At 51.2% G+C, this 20,864-nt stretch overlaps 6 protein-coding genes across 6 annotated transcripts; 2 read left to right on the forward strand and 4 right to left on the reverse strand.

The window, feature by feature from the left end:
* Positions 1–502: 502 nt before the first annotated feature.
* Positions 503–3,810, reverse strand: COCVIDRAFT_37229 (hypothetical protein; the record flags this gene model as incomplete). The annotated part of the gene is made up of 6 exons (XM_014701841.1): positions 503–673; positions 744–1,932; positions 1,983–2,095; positions 2,898–3,369; positions 3,425–3,682; positions 3,743–3,810. The coding sequence occupies 6 exons, from the start codon at positions 3,808–3,810 to the stop codon at positions 503–505; spliced, it is 2,271 nt and encodes a 756-aa protein (XP_014557327.1).
* Positions 3,811–4,111: 301 nt separating this feature from the next.
* On the forward strand, positions 4,112–8,256 carry COCVIDRAFT_97438 (hypothetical protein; the record flags this gene model as incomplete). Its single annotated transcript, XM_014701842.1, has 3 exons — positions 4,112–5,500; positions 6,198–8,096; positions 8,146–8,256. 3 exons carry the CDS (start codon positions 4,112–4,114, stop codon positions 8,254–8,256), a joined length of 3,399 nt encoding a protein of 1,132 aa, XP_014557328.1.
* A 1,068-nt stretch (positions 8,257–9,324) lies between these two features.
* On the reverse strand, positions 9,325–9,616 carry COCVIDRAFT_37231 (hypothetical protein; the record flags this gene model as incomplete). Its single annotated transcript, XM_014701843.1, has 2 exons — positions 9,325–9,531; positions 9,566–9,616. 2 exons carry the CDS (start codon positions 9,614–9,616, stop codon positions 9,325–9,327), a joined length of 258 nt encoding a protein of 85 aa, XP_014557329.1.
* Positions 9,617–10,352: 736 nt separating this feature from the next.
* Positions 10,353–12,108, forward strand: COCVIDRAFT_97611 (hypothetical protein; the record flags this gene model as incomplete). Its single annotated transcript, XM_014701844.1, has 4 exons — positions 10,353–10,519; positions 10,572–10,634; positions 10,687–11,067; positions 11,124–12,108. 4 exons carry the CDS (start codon positions 10,353–10,355, stop codon positions 12,106–12,108), a joined length of 1,596 nt encoding a protein of 531 aa, XP_014557330.1.
* A 1,157-nt stretch (positions 12,109–13,265) lies between these two features.
* COCVIDRAFT_26097 (hypothetical protein) lies at positions 13,266–17,350 on the reverse strand (the record flags this gene model as incomplete). Its single annotated transcript, XM_014701784.1, has 5 exons — positions 13,266–14,262; positions 14,314–14,843; positions 14,905–15,080; positions 15,133–17,167; positions 17,240–17,350. 5 exons carry the CDS (start codon positions 17,348–17,350, stop codon positions 13,266–13,268), a joined length of 3,849 nt encoding a protein of 1,282 aa, XP_014557270.1.
* A 1,456-nt stretch (positions 17,351–18,806) lies between these two features.
* Positions 18,807–20,588, reverse strand: COCVIDRAFT_97426 (hypothetical protein; the record flags this gene model as incomplete). Its single annotated transcript, XM_014701845.1, has 1 exon — positions 18,807–20,588. The coding sequence occupies one exon, from the start codon at positions 20,586–20,588 to the stop codon at positions 18,807–18,809; it is 1,782 nt and encodes a 593-aa protein (XP_014557331.1).
* Between the last annotated feature and the right edge of the window lie 276 nt (positions 20,589–20,864).

Raw genomic sequence — 20,864 nt, forward strand, 5'->3', positions numbered from 1 at the left:
TCGAACCGGGGTTACCAGAAAGCTTTTTGACTAGCAAGTCAAAATCTGGAGTGATAACCACTACACTATACAACCGATGGTGTTTTGATGGCAGATATTCATTTTGAGTATTAAATATACTAGGAAAAGTGAAGAACGTGAGGCGAAAAAAAGGGCAGGTGCGGGGTCGTTGGAGCGCAAGTGGGGGCGATTACGTCGGTTAGTGCGGGTGTTCGCATCGGGTGGTTGCTACTTTGCATCGGTACCTGAATGCAGATGCTGCGGGTTGACTGGGGGGTAAGCTGAGAGTAGTAGGTGATTTACGTGTGCAACGTCCATTTACAACATCACCGAGCAAGCGAAAGAAAGCGATTCGTTCGAGAGTCCCAAAGACTCAAAAGATAATGTCTGTTTTTCAAGGACACTGATATTTACTTTTCATTTTCCATTAATGTACAAAATATTTTCATTCACATTACTAACAACCCCCCGTTTTTTCTTCGCAAAAGTCAGGGTGGTTGGCTTAGATTTCATAGCCACATGTGGCGAGGTGCTTTTCACCTTCTTCAGGGACAGTCCACCTTGGTTCGACGCCGATGATGCCACGGGCGGTGATCATGGTGGTGTTGATGGGGCTCTTGGGGATGATTGTTTCGCCGCGGGTGGCGAGGATGGAAAGGACGTGTGCGGCGGCCTATTGTTTTATTAATCAACCATTCCCTTTACAAAAAAAACTGGGTCGGAAAGGGAAATAACAAACATACCTTTGCGTTGATAGTTAGAGTTTCGGGGTTAGGGTTGTCGATTGTGTCGCAGGCTTGGTGGTAGCAAGGGTCCTGCTCGATGCCTGTGCCAGTGTGCAGGCCGCCGACGGGCTTGCCGATGTTCATGAAGGATTGGTAGTCGCTTCCGCCGGTGAAGCGGGCGGCGGTTACGTTGACGCCTTTGCTGGTGAGGTGCTCGACGAAGAGCTTTTCGATGGCGTCGGAGCCGGGGGCGCCGGTGAGGTTGTAGGTGCTGCCGTCGCCGTCGAAGACACCAAAGTAGCCGCGGGAGACCATGTCGAAGTTGAGGTATGTGAGGATGTTGTTGGCCTCGGTGGCATTGAGGTTCTGAGTGTAGTATTTGGAGCCTAGGAGACCGTTCTCTTCGGCGCCCCACCAGGCAAAGCGGACTTTGTTCTTGACGTTGAATCTGCGAAGGGCACGGGCGATTTCGAGAATCAGGGTGCTGCCGGAGCCGTCGTCGTTGATACCTGCACCAGCCTGGACACTGTCGAGATGCGCACCGAGCATGATGACATTCTCTGGGTCACCATCCTTGGTCTCGGTGAAGACATTTTGTGTGATGCGCTCCTCGATAATCTGAGTTTGCTGAAAGTAGGCCTCGACAGCCTCGCCGGCGGTAAGGCGGGCAACGAGGGGCTCGGCGTCAGCGAGGTTGATGTACCCTGTTGAGACGTACTCGAGTGGGTTGGGGTTTGAGAGGGTTCCGCCAGTGACATTGGACCGATCGCTGGCGTAGATGACGACGGCTGATGCACCTGCGGCAGCAGCCGCCTTCATGCGTCCGGCAAACGTGGTGCCGTCTGGGCATGAGCCGCGCTGTACAAGAGCAATCTTTCCTTTTACGTCCAGATTGCTATATCCCTCTTTTGTGCAACCCGCAGCTCCGGTGGCACCCAGCGCGAGCGGAAGCGTCAGACCTTCCGGTGAGGTAGAGGGAGAATACGTCAATCCCACAACACGGTACGAGGTGTTGCTCACGGTGAACTCGATGGAATCGACTCGGTTGAACAAAGCAGGGAAATCCTGGGTCCATGTCTTGAAATGGGTGTTTTGTGTCTTTTCAAGCATGTAGTCGACCGAGGCGGCGTAGCCAGGAAGACCAAACGCACGGTTTCCACCATTGGCCTTTGCAATCGTGTCGAATGCTTTCAGATTGCCCATCAACCTGTCTTTTTGTTAATAGATTTTCCTTTAGAATGCCGAAATCAAACATACTTTTCGCTAGTGATCTGGTCCTGAATAGCTCCGGACGAGACCATAGGGCGAGGCCTGACTGCAGCCAAGGTTTGCGCCGCGCCCGCGAGGGCGATTGCACTTGAAAACTTCATCTCGGCGATTCAATAAATCAAGTCTTGAATTGGTGCGCAGGGCATTTCGTTTGCGCAGGCAGCGAGGCATCTTCATATACTAATACGTGATTTACACCAAATCTTGGTAAACACCGGATCCATGGATAAATGCACGCACAACATCGTCGACGGTCCACTCTTATCACGAGCTCGGCCTGTACTGCGTCCGGAAGAGAAGGTCATAAGAGTGTTAATCCTTTTTTGCCAAAAGGCCAAGGCTGGTTTTGAGATACCTGCCAAAAAGGACGTTAGGCCAGCTTGGCGTAGAGGCGGACATTGCCACAACGTTGGCTTGTGTCTGCGAGAAATTAATGGTTGCGGGCGGACCGGTACCGATGGAGTGACCAAGAGCGATAGCAGCCGTGGATCCAAACAACCTCAGCTCGGCTGAGCGTTCGTCATCGTCGCCACTCTAATCGGGTACGACGGCTGTGTGTCGTTGGTCTGTTCACCATGGTTTCAACAACGTACATGGAACATCGGAGAGAACTTTTAACGAAGGATTCAGAATAAATACAAGGCAAGAAGTGCAGAAGATGTGAGCTGAAATCTAGCGGGGCCCGTCTTTATAGTACTTGGAGCAACGAGTACCCGAATGTCAAAAGCCAATCTTGGTACGACGCAGCTTCTGCAAGTGCTGCATGATTGCAAAGGTCACATGGGCAGGACAAGAAGTCAGAGAACAAAGATATGGTGATTGTTGACAATATCATCTCTCACTATTTAGCAGAGGGGTGCGTTCACTACCTTCCGAAACCCCGTTTCCGTTAGCATGACCTACCATCTGGGCTTGCTGAGCTTTGCGATCCCTTAAGACGAAAGAAATACCCATGGCTAGTAGGAAGCCTTGCAGGATGCCGGTAAAGATGAACAAACCCCATGCACTCCAGCCCGCCGGCCCCAAGCGCGCATACAGACTAGCAGCGAAGACAAAGCTGCCAGGCGTCTGGATGCACATCATGGGAATGGAAAGACTGCCTGTCTCTTGCAGCTTCCAAGTCATGAGGATCTGAGGTATGTATTGTATAGCTGCAAGCACAGTAGCGAGGAGGCCGAGAAAGTTTGCCCAGCCGCGGACATGGGACGGGACGGCGTATACGAAGACTACAGAGCCAAACAGAGCAACGACGAAGAAGGCAACAGACACAGCCAGGACCAGTACGGCTTCTTTCCATGTCGGCATTTGGGAATCTTGCTCTTCCTCTGCGATTGATGGGGCGTCTCGGGGGAAGAAGATGAGGAATAGTAGCATGCTGGAGGTGGCTGTTAGCACTGTTATTGATGCTGCCGTTGGTGATGGCGTCCTACATGAAGAAGAAGCAACTCCACTGTACGCCTATCTGGACTATGCCTAGCATAGCTGCTGCACAAGGGAAGGTTCCGATTTCTTTGCAGCAGGCCATGTCTCTTGTGCTCTCAGGCAGGGTCAAGATGTTGGCGATGCTGGCCGTGCCAGACACGGTACCGAGTAGGACGAACATGGGACTGAGGCCGCGGGAAGAGCGGCGGGATATGATCTTGTAGTGCTGGGGCAGGTATGATACGAGGATGCCGAAGACAATGAATCTGTGAGGCGTAGAGGTCAGTCAAGTGCATTTTGCTAGAATGAATGCATATCGGACATACACGGAGACGGAGAAGTTGACCAGGTCGGGGTACTGCAGCTCGGTGCATCGCTCGTTGTGGGGATCCATGGCTACAGTATATTATGTGTAGCAGACAAAATGAGAGTGTCTTGCTGTCGCTATGTCAAGTCAACTGCTTGACTCACTCGGAGCCGTGACAGTCGGTGAATGGGGGCGCGTACGAGTGTGACGTATAGGCTGTACACACGCGTCGGACAGACAGGCGAGGTACGTAGTAAGCTCCGAGCATGCCTCGGCTGCAGCGCGCGTGCCTCCGTGCCTGTCAACAAGCCATGGCACATCCTCAACCCCATCTCAGGGCATCAATGAAGACGCAACCAGTCCGTCTGCCCATCTCTGACCGGGCGCCATGGAGTTCCTGCCCGCCCTCCAGCATGGCATAGACGACCTCAAGCCCTCGCTGTTTGAACTGCTATCGGAACAACAACTCTCGTCGCTGCTCCCCCCGTCGCTGCGCTACCTGCTCGCCGTCGCAACGCCCCGGTACCCACGATATCTGCTGCCCGTCCTCAATTCCTTCGATGAGGTCTACGCGCTGTTGATGCTCCTCGTCGAGCGCCACTTTCTACGCACCTATGGCGGCTCCTTTACCGAGAACTTCTACGGCCTCAAGCGCGCCCGTGTGCTGAGGGTGCGAGGCGGCGAGATCCCCCGCGCCCAGCTGGGCGCATCCGACAGCGTCAGAGAGGCTGTCAAGCTGGGTCGCGATGATGTGTGGAAGAACCTCGCCGTGCTCGTCGGCCTGCCCTGGCTCAAGAGAAAGTTGGACGAGGGCTACGACGTCCACGCCGCCCACGCCAACCTGCTCGGCCCCGGCTACAACCGCGAAAGAGAAGGACTCAGAGCCGGCGCGACCATCAAAGAGCGTCTGATGCACTATTACAAGTGGTTTCTGCGCAACATATACCCCAGCGTCAACGCTGCCTACTACTTCTCACTGCTCGTCTTCAACATGGCATATCTGTTTGACGGCACAAAGTACCACTCGCCCTTCATGTGGCTCATTGGCTCGAGGATACGTAGACTGGGCGAGGCCGACCACAAGGCAATTGAGCTGGCCACGGCCCCACGAAACATTGGCCCTGCGCGGCCCGGCGAGGGCGGATCCATCTTCTCGCCGAGGAATCTTGCCAGGAGCGTGCAGCCACGGCTGTTGAGTTCGCTCAAGATCCTGCTCCCTACGAGCATATTTGCGCTCAAGTTTCTTGAGTGGTGGCATGCCTCGGATTTTGCCCGGCAGTTGTCACGGAAGGCAGCAGAGAACATTGAGCTACCGCCACCAATACTACCTTCGCTACCACCCTCGGCCAAACAACAGGGGTCCAAGCAGATGGACGGTTCCGAGAAACCACGACCAACATCATCATCGTCCGACAAAACGCCGCGCATCGATCCCCCAATATCCTCAACCACCCTCCTGCCCATATTCACAGTAGCGTCACCGCCGTCTTCGGCGCTGTGTCCTATTTGTGTGACACCCATTGTCAACCCAACAGCATCGCCCACAGGTTTCGTGTACTGCTATACGTGCATACATCGCTGGGTTGACGGAGAGCATGATCGTCAGACTGCCTTTATGGAAGGTGGCGCTGGATTCCGAGCCGGGGACGACGAAGAGGGAGGTGATGAAGGCTGGGGCAAAGAAGAAGGCAGCCGAGAAGGTAGATGGGAGAGTGGGAAGGGGCGAGACGCGGTGACGGGGAGACGGGTGCTCGGAGGAACCGAGGCACTCAGAAGAGTAGTCGTCTGAGGCTGCAGTTGCAGCGCGATTGTAGATTTGAGTAAGCAGATAATGATACCACCAGCGTTACATGTTTTTCGACAATGTTCGTCAGTCCTTTGTTGCGCTTGTCACGTGAGTATATATATACATGTGTGTGTGTGTGCTAAGTATGCAGAGTAAGCTGCATGTATCTGTTGGATTCATACACACGTACATATCTGGCTGCATCTCAGCGCCCTTTGCAGACCTTGGCACCAGTATGAGTAAGGCAAACTATATACGTACATGCATATTTCCCCAGGTGACTCATTTGCCATCATGCATTCCTCTCGATAGTGTCATGTGACTGTGCTGCGCCGCTCTGTAATCTCTGCCCTAGCCTCATAGCCACGGCCCACCGTTCGTGCTAGTGTGGAGAAGATGGATCCGAGACGCAGTAGCAGCTATGGAACGGCAGATTCAGGCAGTTCGGAGTCACAAGGCGCATACGGTGCCGTGCTTGTCATCTGTCAACTCAGAGGACGAAGGGCGGAAGCTAGCGCTGCTACTATCACCAACTTCGCGTGGAGTTTCCGCATTGGGTTGCAGCACTTTCGCAGCCGATACCAACTGCCATCGTCTTCCTCACGCCCCGCTCTCAATCCTTTGCTTCTTAAACCTCCCTTCTGTCCCAGAACTTCCAAAACTTAATCAAACTCGCTTTGAGCAAAAGGGAAAAGAAAGCTTTACAGAATTTTGGGCCTTTCCAATCATGTCCCAACCCATACCGACAGGTCACCCTGTCACCAATTTTGCAGCCGATATCACATCGCAAGTAGAGGGCTTTGTTCAAGCGCAAGACATTGCAGAGGAGGCAATTGCCAGAGACCTCGAGCAAGACAATGCACTAGCTTCGGATGATGATTCCTCGTCAGGCTCAGACACGGCGACCCAATTTTCCATGATCAATTCTTACCGCCGGCCTTCCTGGGTAAATCCCGGCTCGCGATCAACAGCAATCATCTCATCGAGCGTACCCGAACGCAGCCACATGTCAACGTCGTGGAAAAAGCACAGCCATCTGTCCAAGCGAGAGAGAGAGCTTGTGCGCAATGAGGAAAAGAGTTTACTTCGCGACAATGATTTGCTACCGCCCAAACATCCGAGATCCGAGAGTAACGGTCCATTTGATCGTTTAAGGTCCGACATGCCCATCCTTGGCCTGCGCAGGGTCAAAAGCACTCCGGATGAAGAGAGCGCCATCGAATCCCTGTCCGAGCGAACTGCCCTACTAGGCGCTTCTGCTGGTAACCCAAGCCAGCCATATGGTGGTTTGGATACACCAAAGGTTATCCACAAGAAATGGGACGAGGCGGTTGCAGCCGGAAAAATCAACACAACCTGGCAGCGCGAAACAAAAGTCTTGACCAAAACATCGGCGCCACTAATCCTGACCTCTTTGCTGCAGTACAGTCTGCCCGTAGCCAGTATCTTCACCGTTGGACATATTGGCAAGACTGAACTCGGAGCTGTGAGTCTGGCTAGTATGACTGCCTCCATCACCGGATATGCAGTATATCAAGGCCTGGCAACTTCACTAGATACCCTTTGTGCACAAGCCTATGGCTCTGGACGTAAACATCTCGTCGGTCTACAGCTGCAACGCATGCTGTACTTTTTACTATTAATCACCATCCCAGTCTCCATAATATGGGCATTCGGTACCCAGATCCTGTCCCTGATTGTTCCGGAACACGAAACGGCACGTCTAGCTGGATTGTACTTGAGAATTCTTATCGCTGGAGGACCTGGCTACGTCGCTTTCGAAGGCGGAAAACGCTACGTTCAAGCACAAGGCATTTTTAACGCTACCATGTATATTCTTCTCATCTGCGCACCGCTCAATGCCTTTTTGAACTGGTTCATGGTTTGGCATCTCGGCTGGGGATTCATCGGCGCACCGATTGCAGTCGTCATTACCGAGAACTTGCTACCTCTCCTCCTATTCCTCTACGTCCGCTTCATCGATGGTTACCAATGCTGGGGCGGATTCGACCGCCGAGCTCTTAACAACTGGATGCCCATGATTAAGCTCGCGCTTCCTGGCCTGGTCATGGTACTTGCCGAGTTTCTCGCTTTTGAGATTCTAACTCTGAGTTCAAGTTGGCTGGGTCCTACTGAGCTTGCTGCACAATCTGTCCTTGGAACGATTACCGGCATCACATTCCAGATCCCATTCCCTATGAGTATTGCTGCCTCGACGCGCATTGCCAACTTGATTGGTGCGACTCTTGCCGTACCTGCGAAAACGGCCGCAAAGGTAGCTGTTTTTGCGTCTATTTTGGTCGGCATATTCAACCTCATGTTCCTTTCTCTACTTCGAGAAGCAATTCCGCGTTTGTTTACTCCCGATGAAGAGGTCATTGCCATGGTGGCCAATCTCCTCCCTCTTTGCGCTACTTTCCAAGTCGTCGATGCCCTCGCCGCCAACTGCAACGGTATCCTGCGTGGACTGGGCCGTCAAGAAATTGGTGGTTATGTGGGCTTGTTCGCATACTACGTTGTCGGCATTCCAATCAGTTTTGGTACTGGATTCGGACCGCTACATTGGGGACTATACGGTCTTTGGAGTGTAAGTGAAACCAAATTGAACAGATTGAAAAGATGCTAATGCAATATAGGGTCCTGCAATTGCACTAGCCATTGTCTCCGCAATCGAAGGCTGGTTTATCTGGCAAACAAGCTGGGAAAAGGCCGTTGAAGCCGCAAAGGCACGCAACTCTGCTAACTAATTCTGCTATAAAAGTATGTTTTTTTCCTCGTATTTAGCGAACATGATGTCATGTTTTGAGCATGCAGAGACGACTTGATGTAAGATCAAAAAGTTAGCCCTAGGGCTGTAATGTGTGTGATGGACTAAAGTCACACGAATTTTATTTTTTATTCTTCAACGTTGTTTTCTTGCTTTAACTATGTCTATGTTGACTATCACGCCTCTTCAGCTACAAGATAAGCCATGGGCATCATTCTTTCCGTGAACAGTTCCAATTTATCCTCTACTTCGAGACATGGCATCCAACATTGAGGTACACGACTATTGCATTGATTCTGCACTACCTCAAACTCAGCAGATTACAAATTTTGAATGAAGAAAGCGAACTGCAATATCTGCTTCAAAACTCCTTTTGGCTCATGTTGTAGAAGTCAAACCACATGACATCATATTTCCCTATAGCATACTTCAAGGGGTCGCTGGCCTGAATTTCTCGGGAACCTAGAGCCGACTTTGCAAACCAGTAGGGTTCTCTATCAAACGCTCATCATCTTTATTCCGTTCCCTAACGGCTCTAATTCCGCTCAAGAGATCCTGTCTGATTGGCGTTTTACATTATCCAAGTCCTACGTTCTGTCCATGCTTGGTTCTTAGTAATGATTTCCTATTGAGGCTGAGCATGAAAAAGGCAACGGCCCTATTGGCCGGTTATCCGGCAGTGTGAGACTTCCACGCGGGGCAAGGAGTATGCTTCTAGAGCTCATGGAAGTTGTTTGCTTAGGTTCCTTCCGGCGGGCCACTATGTACATGCATATCATCTTCACGAACTCATTCCAACTATTACACCCCTTTTTCGTACATGTTTGCGCCCAATACCAAGACTCAAGTGCGCATCCTTTTTTTTTAAACTTCAAACCATTGATGTTAAAGCGAACTAGTGGTCCCCGATCATTCTCAACATGCCGTGCTTCGCATTCGGAGAGCCGACCATCATCTTTGGATCGGCATCTACAAACGGCATACTGCGCACTTCTCACGGGCGGTTGCGTCCTCAGCCCTTAGCCCTTTTGACATCCCCACGGGAGCACTACTTGAAGCCTTGCCCAGCCGGGCTAATGCAAACATCGGCGGATTTATTCCTGTCGCACATCAAGCGTTTCAGGTATCGCCACCAAGTGATGAGACCCTGTTTGAGGATCTGCGGCGGTGCACTAGCACCAACAGTGGCGTGAGGGCGCGCCTCGCCAGCATTTGCACCAACTCTAACCATCATGGGACTATTGTCGATCAGCTTCTATTGAAAGGATGTCAGCGGCTCGTGCAACGACGTCCAGACTGTCATTAATCGTGTTCCTCGACATTTCAAAACGCTTGGCCATCCCGATTCGGAGCCTCCATGACAGCATGCAGAATGCCAATGCGATGAAGGAGCATAGTACTCTCATCTCGCATCATAACGTTTCGCCTATCTGAAGGAAGAGGCGCATCCCGCATGGCGGCTTGTCCACGGTATCCTGTGCAGTACGCCAAAGTAGTCGCATGTAGGTACCAAGTTGCGCTTCGTGTGCAAAAGTAGGCATGGGAAGCGCTGCAACATAGTAGTATGAACGCACCACTTACGTACAAAAGCCAATCCCCATGGATCTTGTAGCAGGCCTCATACATACGCTTCTCCACGTTTTGCAAGACTACTGCGACGTGTCGCAAAAACATGAACCACCGAGCAATGCTAATCCCAGTCTGTCAGACGCGTAACCTGCTTGGTAATGGAACCCTTGTGGCCAAGAAGTATACACTCTTTCTCTATCTCTTTTTAATCCATATCAATCCGTGTCTGAACAGCTTCATCCACTCTCTAGACCGGATCTCATCTCGCTTTTTGTCTTTTTTCTTCTTACTTTCTCTCGGGATAGTTTTTTTTGTTTGCTTCGCTTCTCTATGCCAACTGGTTTGGCAACACTGCTGGACGGTTTCTTATCTGCTGCTATTTACTGAATTTTGCTTTCTTCACCACCAACGATCGCTATATACTGAAGTGATACCTGAAAAAGAGGAGGCTCTGGCAGTTCTTCGCGTAAAAAAAATTACAAAAACGATAAATCGAACTCGGCAAAGATGGGTTGGGGCATACTCGAAAGCTCGCGCGCAGCTTTTCCTCGCGGCACATCACTTTTAGGAGTGGTTGACAAGAAGGTCATCTCTGATACCGACTCTATCAATCAAACGGAGGTTGTAGCGCGCTCTCCTGAGCCTAGCGACGACCCAAATGACCCCCTCAACTGGTAGGCGATTTTCTCAACAGCGCCATCTGAAACCACTAACTGATTTTTGCAGGTCCCTCACATGGAAGTGTGTGCACCTTTTCGTCCTGGCCTTTGGCTCTGCAATCACTAATGCGTAGGCGTCCCATATTGATACTCTTGTGCGAACATACACTAACATCCAAAAGAACAACCACTATGCTCACACCCGGCCTCGAGCCTCTAACTGAGAAGCTACAAAGCAATGACAGCGATATCTCAACATGGATCATCACTGCACCTACCTTTTGGACATCAGCTGCAGCCTTTATCGCTGTCGCCGGAACAGACATCTGGGGAAGACGACCATTCTACGTTTGGAGCGCTGTCTTCCTTGCTCTGGCAAACTTTGCTGGCTTCTTCTCGACCGACTTCCGCATGCTAGTAATTGCACGAACGGCAGGAGGTCTCTTCTCTGCCCCTCTCTTCACTCTCCTTACTGCTAGTATCAGCGATATTTTCTTTGTCAACCAGCGTGGCCGATCAATCGCTGTATGGAACCTTATGTTGAACTCCGGAGCACAACTCGGGTTAGTTATTTACCCCGATCCAACTTAAGAATCCGACTAACGCGCAAACCTCACAGTCAAATCATCGCCGGTGTCGTCACAGACAGCTTTGGCGTGTCCTCCAACTTCCTCATCACAGGTTTCATATACACCGGCCTGATCCCCCTCTTCTACTTTACCGTTTTCGAATCTGCCTACTTCAACCGCAAGAACGAGCCCGTCACTACCATCGTTGTGCAGCCCAGCAAGCTGAGGAGCGAGTGGGATGAGGAAGATCTCAAGAGCTCCAATGTACCCGCAAAGAAGACCTACGGCCAGCAACTCACGCTCTTCAACGGCCGCCTTTCCAACAAGTCCTTCTTCAAGGGCATCATCAAGCCCTTCGGCCTCATCACCTCGCCTATCGTCATCTACAGCTGCTTCCTCAACGCCGCCATCTTCTTCTTCCTCGTCGGCATGTCCACCTTCATGTCCATCCTCCTCTCCGCACCCCCATACGACCTCGGCCCCAGCCAAATCGGCATGACCAACCTCCCCCTCTTCATCGTCGGCCTCCTTGCCGGCCCCCTCTTCGGCTGGCTCTCCGACGCCTCCGTCGGCCTCATGGGGCGCTACAACGGCACCAAGAAAGGAATGGTAGAACCCGAATTCCGTCTCGTCCTCCTCCTCGTCGCCACCCCCGTCACAATGGCCGGCCTCATCGGCCTCGGCGGCTCCTTCCAGAATGAACTCCCTCTCCCTTGGATCCTCGTCTGGATGACCGTTACCAACGTCGGCAGCGTCTCTGCCATCCAAATCGCCGTCTCGTACGTTATCGACTGCCACCCGGAGCACTCCGCCCAAGCCTTCTCATCCGTCAATCTCATCGGCGCCGCCGTTGTCACCGTCGGTCTGGGCCCCATGATCGAATGGCTCATGGCTGCCGGTCCTGTAGTCGTTTTCGGCGCCATGGCCGGTTGCGCCGCCGGCGTCACCGTGTTGGCCCTTCCCATGTACATCTTTGGCAAGAAGATCCGTGCCTGGTACGAGAGTGCGTCGTGGGCTCAGCGTCTCCTCGATTAAGTCTGCAAGACACATAGCCTGTTTGTGTGTGATGCTGGGGGTTGCAACTTTTACTACTAACGAAGAAACGCGATGTTTTATTCGCAACGACACGAATGATTGTTTATCACACACACACATACACGCACTCTTTCTTGTCTACGACGGATAACGCCTTTCTTGAACGCAACGGGGTCACATGGGCGATGTGTAGGGATTTCTTCTTTTACATAGCCTACATAGGGGTCGTATGTAGAAGGCACTTTCTTTTCTTTCTTTCTTCTTCTTTACCACTTATCTCGCATGAGGTAGTACTTTCTAGGGTTCTACAACCATCTTTTTTTTCTACCTCATTGTCTATAACCCCCCCCCAGTCATTACCTCGAGAAGCACCACCCTCCCTGAGTTTACCGACCTAGTCAATCCTTAGCTATCAAACTCTTGCTTCCCCAAATCTTCTTTCCTCTTGCTGCAAAAACGGTCTGTTTGATTCTGTTGTTTTGAACTCTGTCGTGTAACCCTCACACCCCCTTATGCAACAATCCTTCCCTTTTTTTTTCCCGATGCACCTCGTCCTTAACCCTCCCCACCACATCCTCTCCCCCCGCCCTTCAAAAAAAAACATACTAGTAAAATCCTTCACATATCGAAGGAATATACGCGCTAACACCAGGGATCACCCAGCCCTACATACCCAAGGGGAGGGGATTAGCCTATCGCAACTCCCCGCGACACAATACGTTTCGTATCGCTATACGCGCAGAAAGCTAGCGTTTTGTTGGTAGTGTATTGTGGGGTTGACTGCGGAATTTAGGGGCGGAAAGGTGCCGGTGGGCAGGGATTGTCGGGCCGGGGGGGGCGGATGGGGAAGGGGAAGGGAGGACAGGGGACAGGGGGGGAGGAAACGATGGGGGTGCGATTGTGTGTGAGGGGGAGATGAGAGAGGGTTGGTGGGTATGATGGATTTTTGTAGTAGTAAATATGAGTTTGCATGCCAGAGTCAGTCCAAGGAGATCAAAAAGATCAAGGTCACAAATAGTCAAAAGAGTGATCAGTGTAGAGAGATATTTGAACTTTTGAAATAAACAATAATCTAGGTATCTAAACTCCCCCCCCCTCCCATCTTTTTAACTCTTCGTATACCCCAAAAATATATATGTACAAACCATATTTATTACCTACGCCAAACTCTGCGCTTCACACATTTTCTTATACAACGTGCCACTTCCCGTCAACAACTCCGCATGCGTACCTTGCTCCACGATCCTGCCGCCATAAAACACACAAATGACATCTGCATCTTTGATCGTCGATAGACGATGCGCTACAGCTACTGTAATGCGATCGCCGTCGTTCGCCGCCTCTGCCAACGCATTTTGTACAATCTTCTCGCTTTCGGTGTCGAGGGCGCTGGTGGCTTCGTCGAGGAGGAGAATGCGTGGATTACGGATTAGAGCGCGTGCAATGGCGATGCGTTGGCGCTGGCCGCCGGATAGTTGAGTTCCGTTGGGGCCAGCGGCGGTATTCACGCCTTCGGGTAGCGAAGAGACAAAGTCCCAGGCGTTTGCGGCGCGGAGGGCGCGCTCGATGTCAGCGTCTGAGACGGCGCCGCTGTCGAGGATGGTGTTGGCGGTCGGGTTGGAAATGCCAAGTGCGATATTCTCGCGGATTGTGCCTTGGAATAAGGTGGGTTCTTGTTGGACGAGGCCGACTTGAGCGCGGTACTTGCGCGGGTTGATGGTGGTGAGGTCTTGGGAGCCGAGGAGGACGGCGCCACTGGAAGGGTCGTAGAAGCGTTCTAGCATGGAGATTATGGTGGATTTGCCGCAGCCCGAGGCGCCGACTAGGGCGATGAATTGGCCTCTGCGGGCTTCGAGGTTGATGTTTTTGAGGACGGGGGCGTGTGGGCGGAGAGGGTAGGCAAAGCTTGTTTCGGCGAGTTGCAGAGAGCCTTCTGGGTCGGGGCTGTTGTCTTTGTTTTCGGGTGTTTCTTGGACGACTGGTTGGAGTTGCTTGAGCCAGAAGATGGCGTTGGCGCCGTTCTTGCCTTTGGTGATACTGGTTGAGAATTGGAAGATTTGAGATGTCGATTGTGCGCAGAAGAAGACGGCCATGTAGGAAACGAAGAAGTCGAAGATGGTGATTTCCCGAGCGGCAACGAGTCGACATCCATACCTGAGCGTGCATGTTAGATTTTGAACGTCAAACAATCGTGTGGAAACATACCAAAATCCGAGAGCCATAAACCAGTACTCGGAAGCCTGAGTCAAAGCAAACCAAAACATAACAAACAGAAGCGGCTGTCGTGATCCCTTCACTGCTTGATCTAATTCAAACGTGTATCGATCCAGAATCGCCCTCTCAATTCCCAGAGAAGACACTGTGCGGATAGCCGTTGTTGATTCCGACGCAATCGCAGAACTCGTCGACAACCGCTTGGCAACGAGACGGTCAAGCCTGCCATCAAGAATCATCTTGATCCATCCAAAGCCAATGACGGCAGGCGTTCCTGCAAGGACGATGACCAAGCCGAGCTTCCAGGCGTACACGATACCCAGAATAGAGCAGATAATAATACTCAGTCCGGCAATGAGAATGAATCCGATGTTGAAGCCCATCAGTTCGAATACGGCCTGGGGGTAAGCATCGATACGGCTGGTGAGTGCTCCGATGTTGTTTTCCGAGCGATCAAAGTACTCGATATCCTGGCGGAGAATGTCGTTGAAGATTTGTTTTCGCAGGTTGTGTGCCAAAGCCTAGGATAGTTTGATCAGTAAATTGAATATTGTCATGGAGATTTTGCAAAGCATTACTCACCTGTGCAAGCGTGTTCGTTCCCCATCCCATTGCATAGTAGGAGAACAAACAAGCACCGGCAAGGGCAACAAACATGGCTGCGAAGAAGTTACCCTCATCAGTCATTTCCTTTCCCGTCAGAGTGAAAACGTCAATCATGTAGGCCATGAGAATGGCTTGGCCAGGAAACAAGCCCGCTGGAAAACAGTTAGTGGTTGTACGGCAGTGCGTGGTGACAAGAGTACATACCAGAAAGGAAACAGCCGGAAAACATGGCCAAGTACGCCCATTTCAAATCCGGGGTCTCGTAGATAAGGCGCCAGATGGTAGCAAGCAATCCAAGTTGATTCGTGCCTTCGTCGCTATATCTACCAGCTCCAGCCTGTGTGCGGATACTTGCTGCATTGGTAGTCGAGCGATAGATTGCGGCTTCCTTATCTTCGGGATCTTCCTTTAGCGACTTTTCGTCAGATACTTCTACTTCCGTGCCTTCGGGAGAGTCTTCGCCTTCAACGGTGAGTTGTTGGATGGTAACGAGACGCGAATACGCTCCCTTCATAGCGAGGAGCTCGTTATGCGTTCCTTGCTCGACAATTTCTCCCTTGGACATGACGACGATGTTGTGCGCATTGCGGACAGTGGCTAGCTTGTGTGCGATAACGATGGTGGTGCGGCCAGCGGAAGCTTGATCAAGGGCTTGTTGGACGATTCCTTCGGCATGGGGGTCGAGTGCACTGGTTGCTTCATCGAGCAAGAGAACTCTGGGGTTCGATACGAGACTGCGTGCAATGGCAATACGCTGCTTCTGACCGCCGGAAAGTAGACCTCCGCGCTGGCCAATTTCTGTGTCGTAACCATGAGGGAGTTGCTCGATGAAGTCGTGGGCGTAAGCGGTTTTGGCGGCGGCTACAACGTGTTTCATCTGCTCTTCTTTCGAAGCCTTTTCCAAGTCGGTACCGTAGAGGCCATTGGCAATGTTATCGAAAACGGATCCACGGAATAGAACAGGTTCTTGCTGTACCAGACGGACGTTCCTTCGTAGCCAGGAGATATTCAATGAGTCGATGGATCGACCATCAAGCTTGATAGTTCCTGAGGCAGGATTATACCATCGCTGCAAAAGACCGACTATAGTGCTCTTTCCGGATCCGCTGTGTCCTACAAGAGCGGTAACTTTTCCAGCTGGTGCGCGAAGAGAGAAGCTCTTGAGTACAGTAACATCAGGTCGTGTCGGGTAGGCGAATACAACATTCTCAAGCTCGACATCCCCGGTGATTGAAGTTGGCACTTCACCCGACGGATCCATGGGGTCGATGGCGGTCTTTCGATCAATGACCACATAGAGCTGAGCGGCCGCAGACGCGGCACGAGTGAACTCGATAGAATGAGGAGCCAGTTGAGTGATGCTGAGCGCGGCGATAACGACCGACATCAATACCGTGAAGACATCTCCAGTATTCGCAATCTCTCCACTGGCAAGCATATGGATACCTCTCCAGAAGGCAAGTGCGTTGCCCAGATAGATGATGGTGTACTCAGCCGAAAACAGGATACCGAAAAGAGGTGAAATCTTCTTGCCATAGCGGTGCGCTTGTACAAGGAATCCGTCGAATCTGTTGACTAATTCCACCCTCATGTCGAATGCGTGAACCGTACGGATGCTAGCAATGACTCCCTCGGCGAAGGAGTTGGCATCGGCGTACCTTTCAAGAATCTTGGCCTCGTAACCGGCTTCGATGAAAGCACACCCAATCATGACACCGACTGTTAAAGGCGCGATGCAACAAATGATGAGCGTAAGCTTCCAATTGGTAACGAAGGCAATGACAAAGGAGCTGAAGAAAGCTGATAGGCCTTGGATAGTGAGTCCCAACTTCTCCGCGATACCAGCTTGGACAAGGCGACCATTAGAGTATGCTTGAGTTGCAATCGATCCACTGGTCCCAAGATCAAAATAGGCGACCTCCTGTCGTAATGCAGCCTTGAGGTATGCATGTCGAATGTTTCGCACGATGCGGTACGCGCTAAATGTGAGGAGGAAGTTGTAAATGTACGCCATCACCATTCTGCCAACGCCCAAGAGGAAAAAGTACAACGCGAGCGTCGCACTCGACGACCGCAAGCTATCCGCCGCCGCATTTCCCGTGTCGAAGTCAGTAAACTCGGTGACGAATTTTCCGAATATTATGTTTTGAGAGGCAATCCCGACTCCAGATGCACACGCAGCAATGCCAGCAATGCCAATCATGATCAAGTCTGTAGTCTGTGCATACTTGAAGACCCTCTGTGTTACGACAAGAAATCGCATAAAAATCAGTGACATGGTTCACATCCCAATCGTCATGAGCTTACGTACCCAGTATGCTTTCCACGCGCCCATGGGAGCGGGTTCGTTTGAGATGATACTCTCCTTTTCCATCTCCACAGTCGAGCTGGTGCTCTTTTCACCGCCGCTTGTGAAACCCATTATCTATACTGCTAGCAGTAAGAACATAAAAAGAAGAGTTTGTTGGGATTAAGTTGGATTCTTAAAAGAGGAAGAAATATGGGAGTAAACAAGAGAAGCAGATCAACTACTGCAAGGACGATGCGAGACCAAAAAAAAGATCTAGATGGTTAATACTGGGAACGACAATATACCATGCAACCACCAACAATCTCCGCACCCCCAGCATTCTTAAAAAGGGCGTCAAGAAAATAGCAAGGGCGCAAAAAAAGTCCCAAGACAACATCGGTAATTCCGCCCATGGCCACCAAACGTCAATCTGCCGGCTTGTAGTTCACCACCACACCACGCCCTCCAATCGTAACATGTGCTTCAATGGTGACAGGTTCAAAACGACTTGGCAGCGGTTTTTTGATGGGTTGTGTTTCGCTGCAAGGGCAGGGAAGAGTGGGGAGGGGCTACTAGGTTGTCTGAGAGCTGCGTTCATATACGCGGAGGAGAACATGATTAGCAGAGAGCGGCCGCCCAGGGGGAGGGGACCCCACCGGCCTGACTTCGGGCCGTCCCCTAGTAACTAAGTATCGTTGCAAGTGGGTCCCCAACTGGGGGAATTCCTCAGGTTCGCAAGGCAAAACACGCTTCGAAAGAATGGTATCTTAAAGCGACCTCCTAGTAGGCTGGGATCCTGTAGATCACTGGCGATTCAGGGTCTGACGTTTGAGGGGGGTTATGTGAGAGGCTTGGGTGTTGGGGGTGGGGAAGAGGTTGGATGACCGGGGGCGGTTTGTTCGTGGGTGTTTTTGCTGAGTAGCGGGCGTTGACGCGAGTCGACAACGCCAACGGTGTAGCTCACCGGAAAGCGCCTCATGATTTATCTTGGCTATGACATGTTCATTCACTCTAAGCAGGAGGTCGAGTAAGCGAGGGGTTTTGCGCCCTTATTCGGTGCCGTGTCGCCGCTGGGGATATGGGACAATATGTACATGTGCTTGCGGCATCCGCCAGATGCCGATACTACGGCAGTCTGTGATTGGTGCAGTAGGCATACCATGCATCCGATGCGTATATCGTACATGGTGAAAGGCTCATCAGTTTACAATAATACCCTGCTTTTGACATCGCTTGACGATATACTAGATCTTGCTAGCGAAGAGTGACTGTCGGATACATGAGAGCCGCGCATACTCACACCGGAAGCGCACCTCTCTCATGTCTAGTTCGCGACCCAATTACGGGCCGTTTCGTGGTAAGTATACACTGTCATCACCTTAACTTTGTTTTAGAGTAATAAAAAATATCTTGGAGCTACGTCATAGTTCTTACAGTGTATAGCTTGCGCGTCGGTACTTTTGATTGTCTATCATATATGTTTCGGGCGTGTTCATTACGTAGAAACAAAGAAAGTATATACATACAAAGCAGTCATCTAGGCATAACTTGCGAACTTTTCGAATTCCACTCCACCGTCTTCATCCCTTCACCCAAAAACCTCAATCATAGCCCCTCTCCATCTCTCGCCCCACCTACTCAACGCATACAATGCAGCCAAGCCTGTAGTAACACTCCAAAGACCCAAGATTGTCATTAGCCACCCATTCCCAATTGCAGTGAGAATCGGCTCTGCCACTACAGCGCCTACAAATGAACAAATGTTCCGCACAAAATTATTCAGCGCGATTCCACTTGCAGCCCGTCTGGGCATGAACTCTGTCAATATAGTATTTACAAGCGCAAACACCAACATGCTGCCGATGCCAAAGAAGAAATTGCTAATCATGGGCACAACCCAATGTATCCCATGCTGAGCCGTCCAACCATACACGATCAGCGCAGCAGGCCACAGAGTAGCAGCAATCCAAGCATTCTCTCTTATGCGGTCGAGGGGCCGGAAGATGAGTTTGCCGTTTTCGTCGTAGCGCCCCGCTTTACGGGCTTCGCGGTGCATGATGGAGTCGAGCCAGCGGCCACCGTAGATAGAAGCGAGGAGGTAACCTGCAGAGTTTGGGATGTAGAGTAGACCAACAATGAGAGTTGAGAAGGAATACGGGGAACTAGAAAAAGTCTTTTGGATACTGATGTTGAGGATGTAGAGGGAGCCGAAGGTTATGCTTGCTGAATATACGGTAAGAAGGACAGGTGGGAAGCGGAGCCAAGTTATGATACGAAGCGGGTCGATGAATATATGGCGGAGGTGCAGAAGTATGCTCTTAGTTTTCTGTACGGTTGAGGCGTGCGTGGTGCTTCTTCGAAGAGCCGCATCAGGCTCTTTTTCTCTGTCATCGCTTGACGGTGGTGTAGCAGGGCCTGTAGATGGTTTAATGTCCCGATGTAATGTTTCTGGTAGGGCAAAGATGATAAAGATCACTGTGAGGCCTCCGTATATGACTAGAAACCATTGTGTGCTTCGCCATCCCAGTTCTGCTCCGAGCACACCTCCGATAATCGGGGCAAACAGAGGTCCACAGAGTGGACCAAGGTAGAACAAGCCCATTGCTGCGCCTCTTTCTTTCGTGTGCCAGATGTCTGCGATGGTTCCAGCACCCACTGCTTGCACAGAGGCGGCTGCACCTCCAGACAGAACACGGCAGACAATCAACATGTGGATCGTTGTGCTAACTGCTGCGAGTATACCGAAAATAACGAATAAAATAAATGAGGTAATGTAAATGGTTCGTCGGCCCAGCCGTTCTGAAAAGGAACTCCACCATAGCGGGAAAATGCCCATGCTGAGCATGTACACAGCGACGGACATGTTGGTTACAGTCTCGGTCGCTTGAAAAGCTTCGCTAATGTCTTGGAGTACCGGCATGACAATCGCAGAGCCCATTGGTCCAGCCATGGCACAAAAAGCAACAATGAAAGTAAGTAGCCATTTCGTTTGTCGGGTATAGTGCTGGGGATTTTCGACTTCGGGAATAAGAGCGAAGCGTGCGAGAAACCCACGGCGCTGGGAACGAGGAATTACCACAGGATCCGGTACAACTGACGTGGTTCTCGTCAGGTCTGTTGATGGTTCTCTTGTATTCGATGGCCGTGGTTGTCCCGCTGTGATTGTAGAGTGATGTGAGATAGTTGAAGAGCTTGAGGATGCAGTCACCGTCGCGTCCTCTCGCGCAACTTCTTTCCTTCCTTCAAAAACACTGTTTTCTAATTTTTCCGTTGTTTTCGCATTCACATCAATCTCATGGTTGGCATTTCGGTCGAAAGTCGGCTCCGGAGTTGATATCCTGGGTGGCGATCTTGATATCTCGAACACCATATTTAGTCGCAAACGTGAAAAATGTAACAAGAAGAAAAAGAAGGGGGGAAAGTTGAGAAATTATCCAAGATGTATAGTGTTGAATGACCGGTTTCAACCAGCACGCTATTATTCCCGTATGCACAATCGCTTCTGCGACAGGCGTGTCAGTGGCAGTGTCGTAATGCCTCGGCTGCATGCAGCCGAAGCCTTGAGCTCTAGCAATCTCCCTCGTCAACACGGATGTGTTGCCTGTTATGGTGCAACGATGGGCATGGAATCGGAAATGAACGCAAA

Source organism: Bipolaris victoriae (genome assembly GCF_000527765.1).
Source record: "Bipolaris victoriae FI3 unplaced genomic scaffold scaffold_36, whole genome shotgun sequence".
Classification (NCBI taxonomy): Eukaryota; Fungi; Ascomycota; class Dothideomycetes; order Pleosporales; family Pleosporaceae; genus Bipolaris; species Bipolaris victoriae.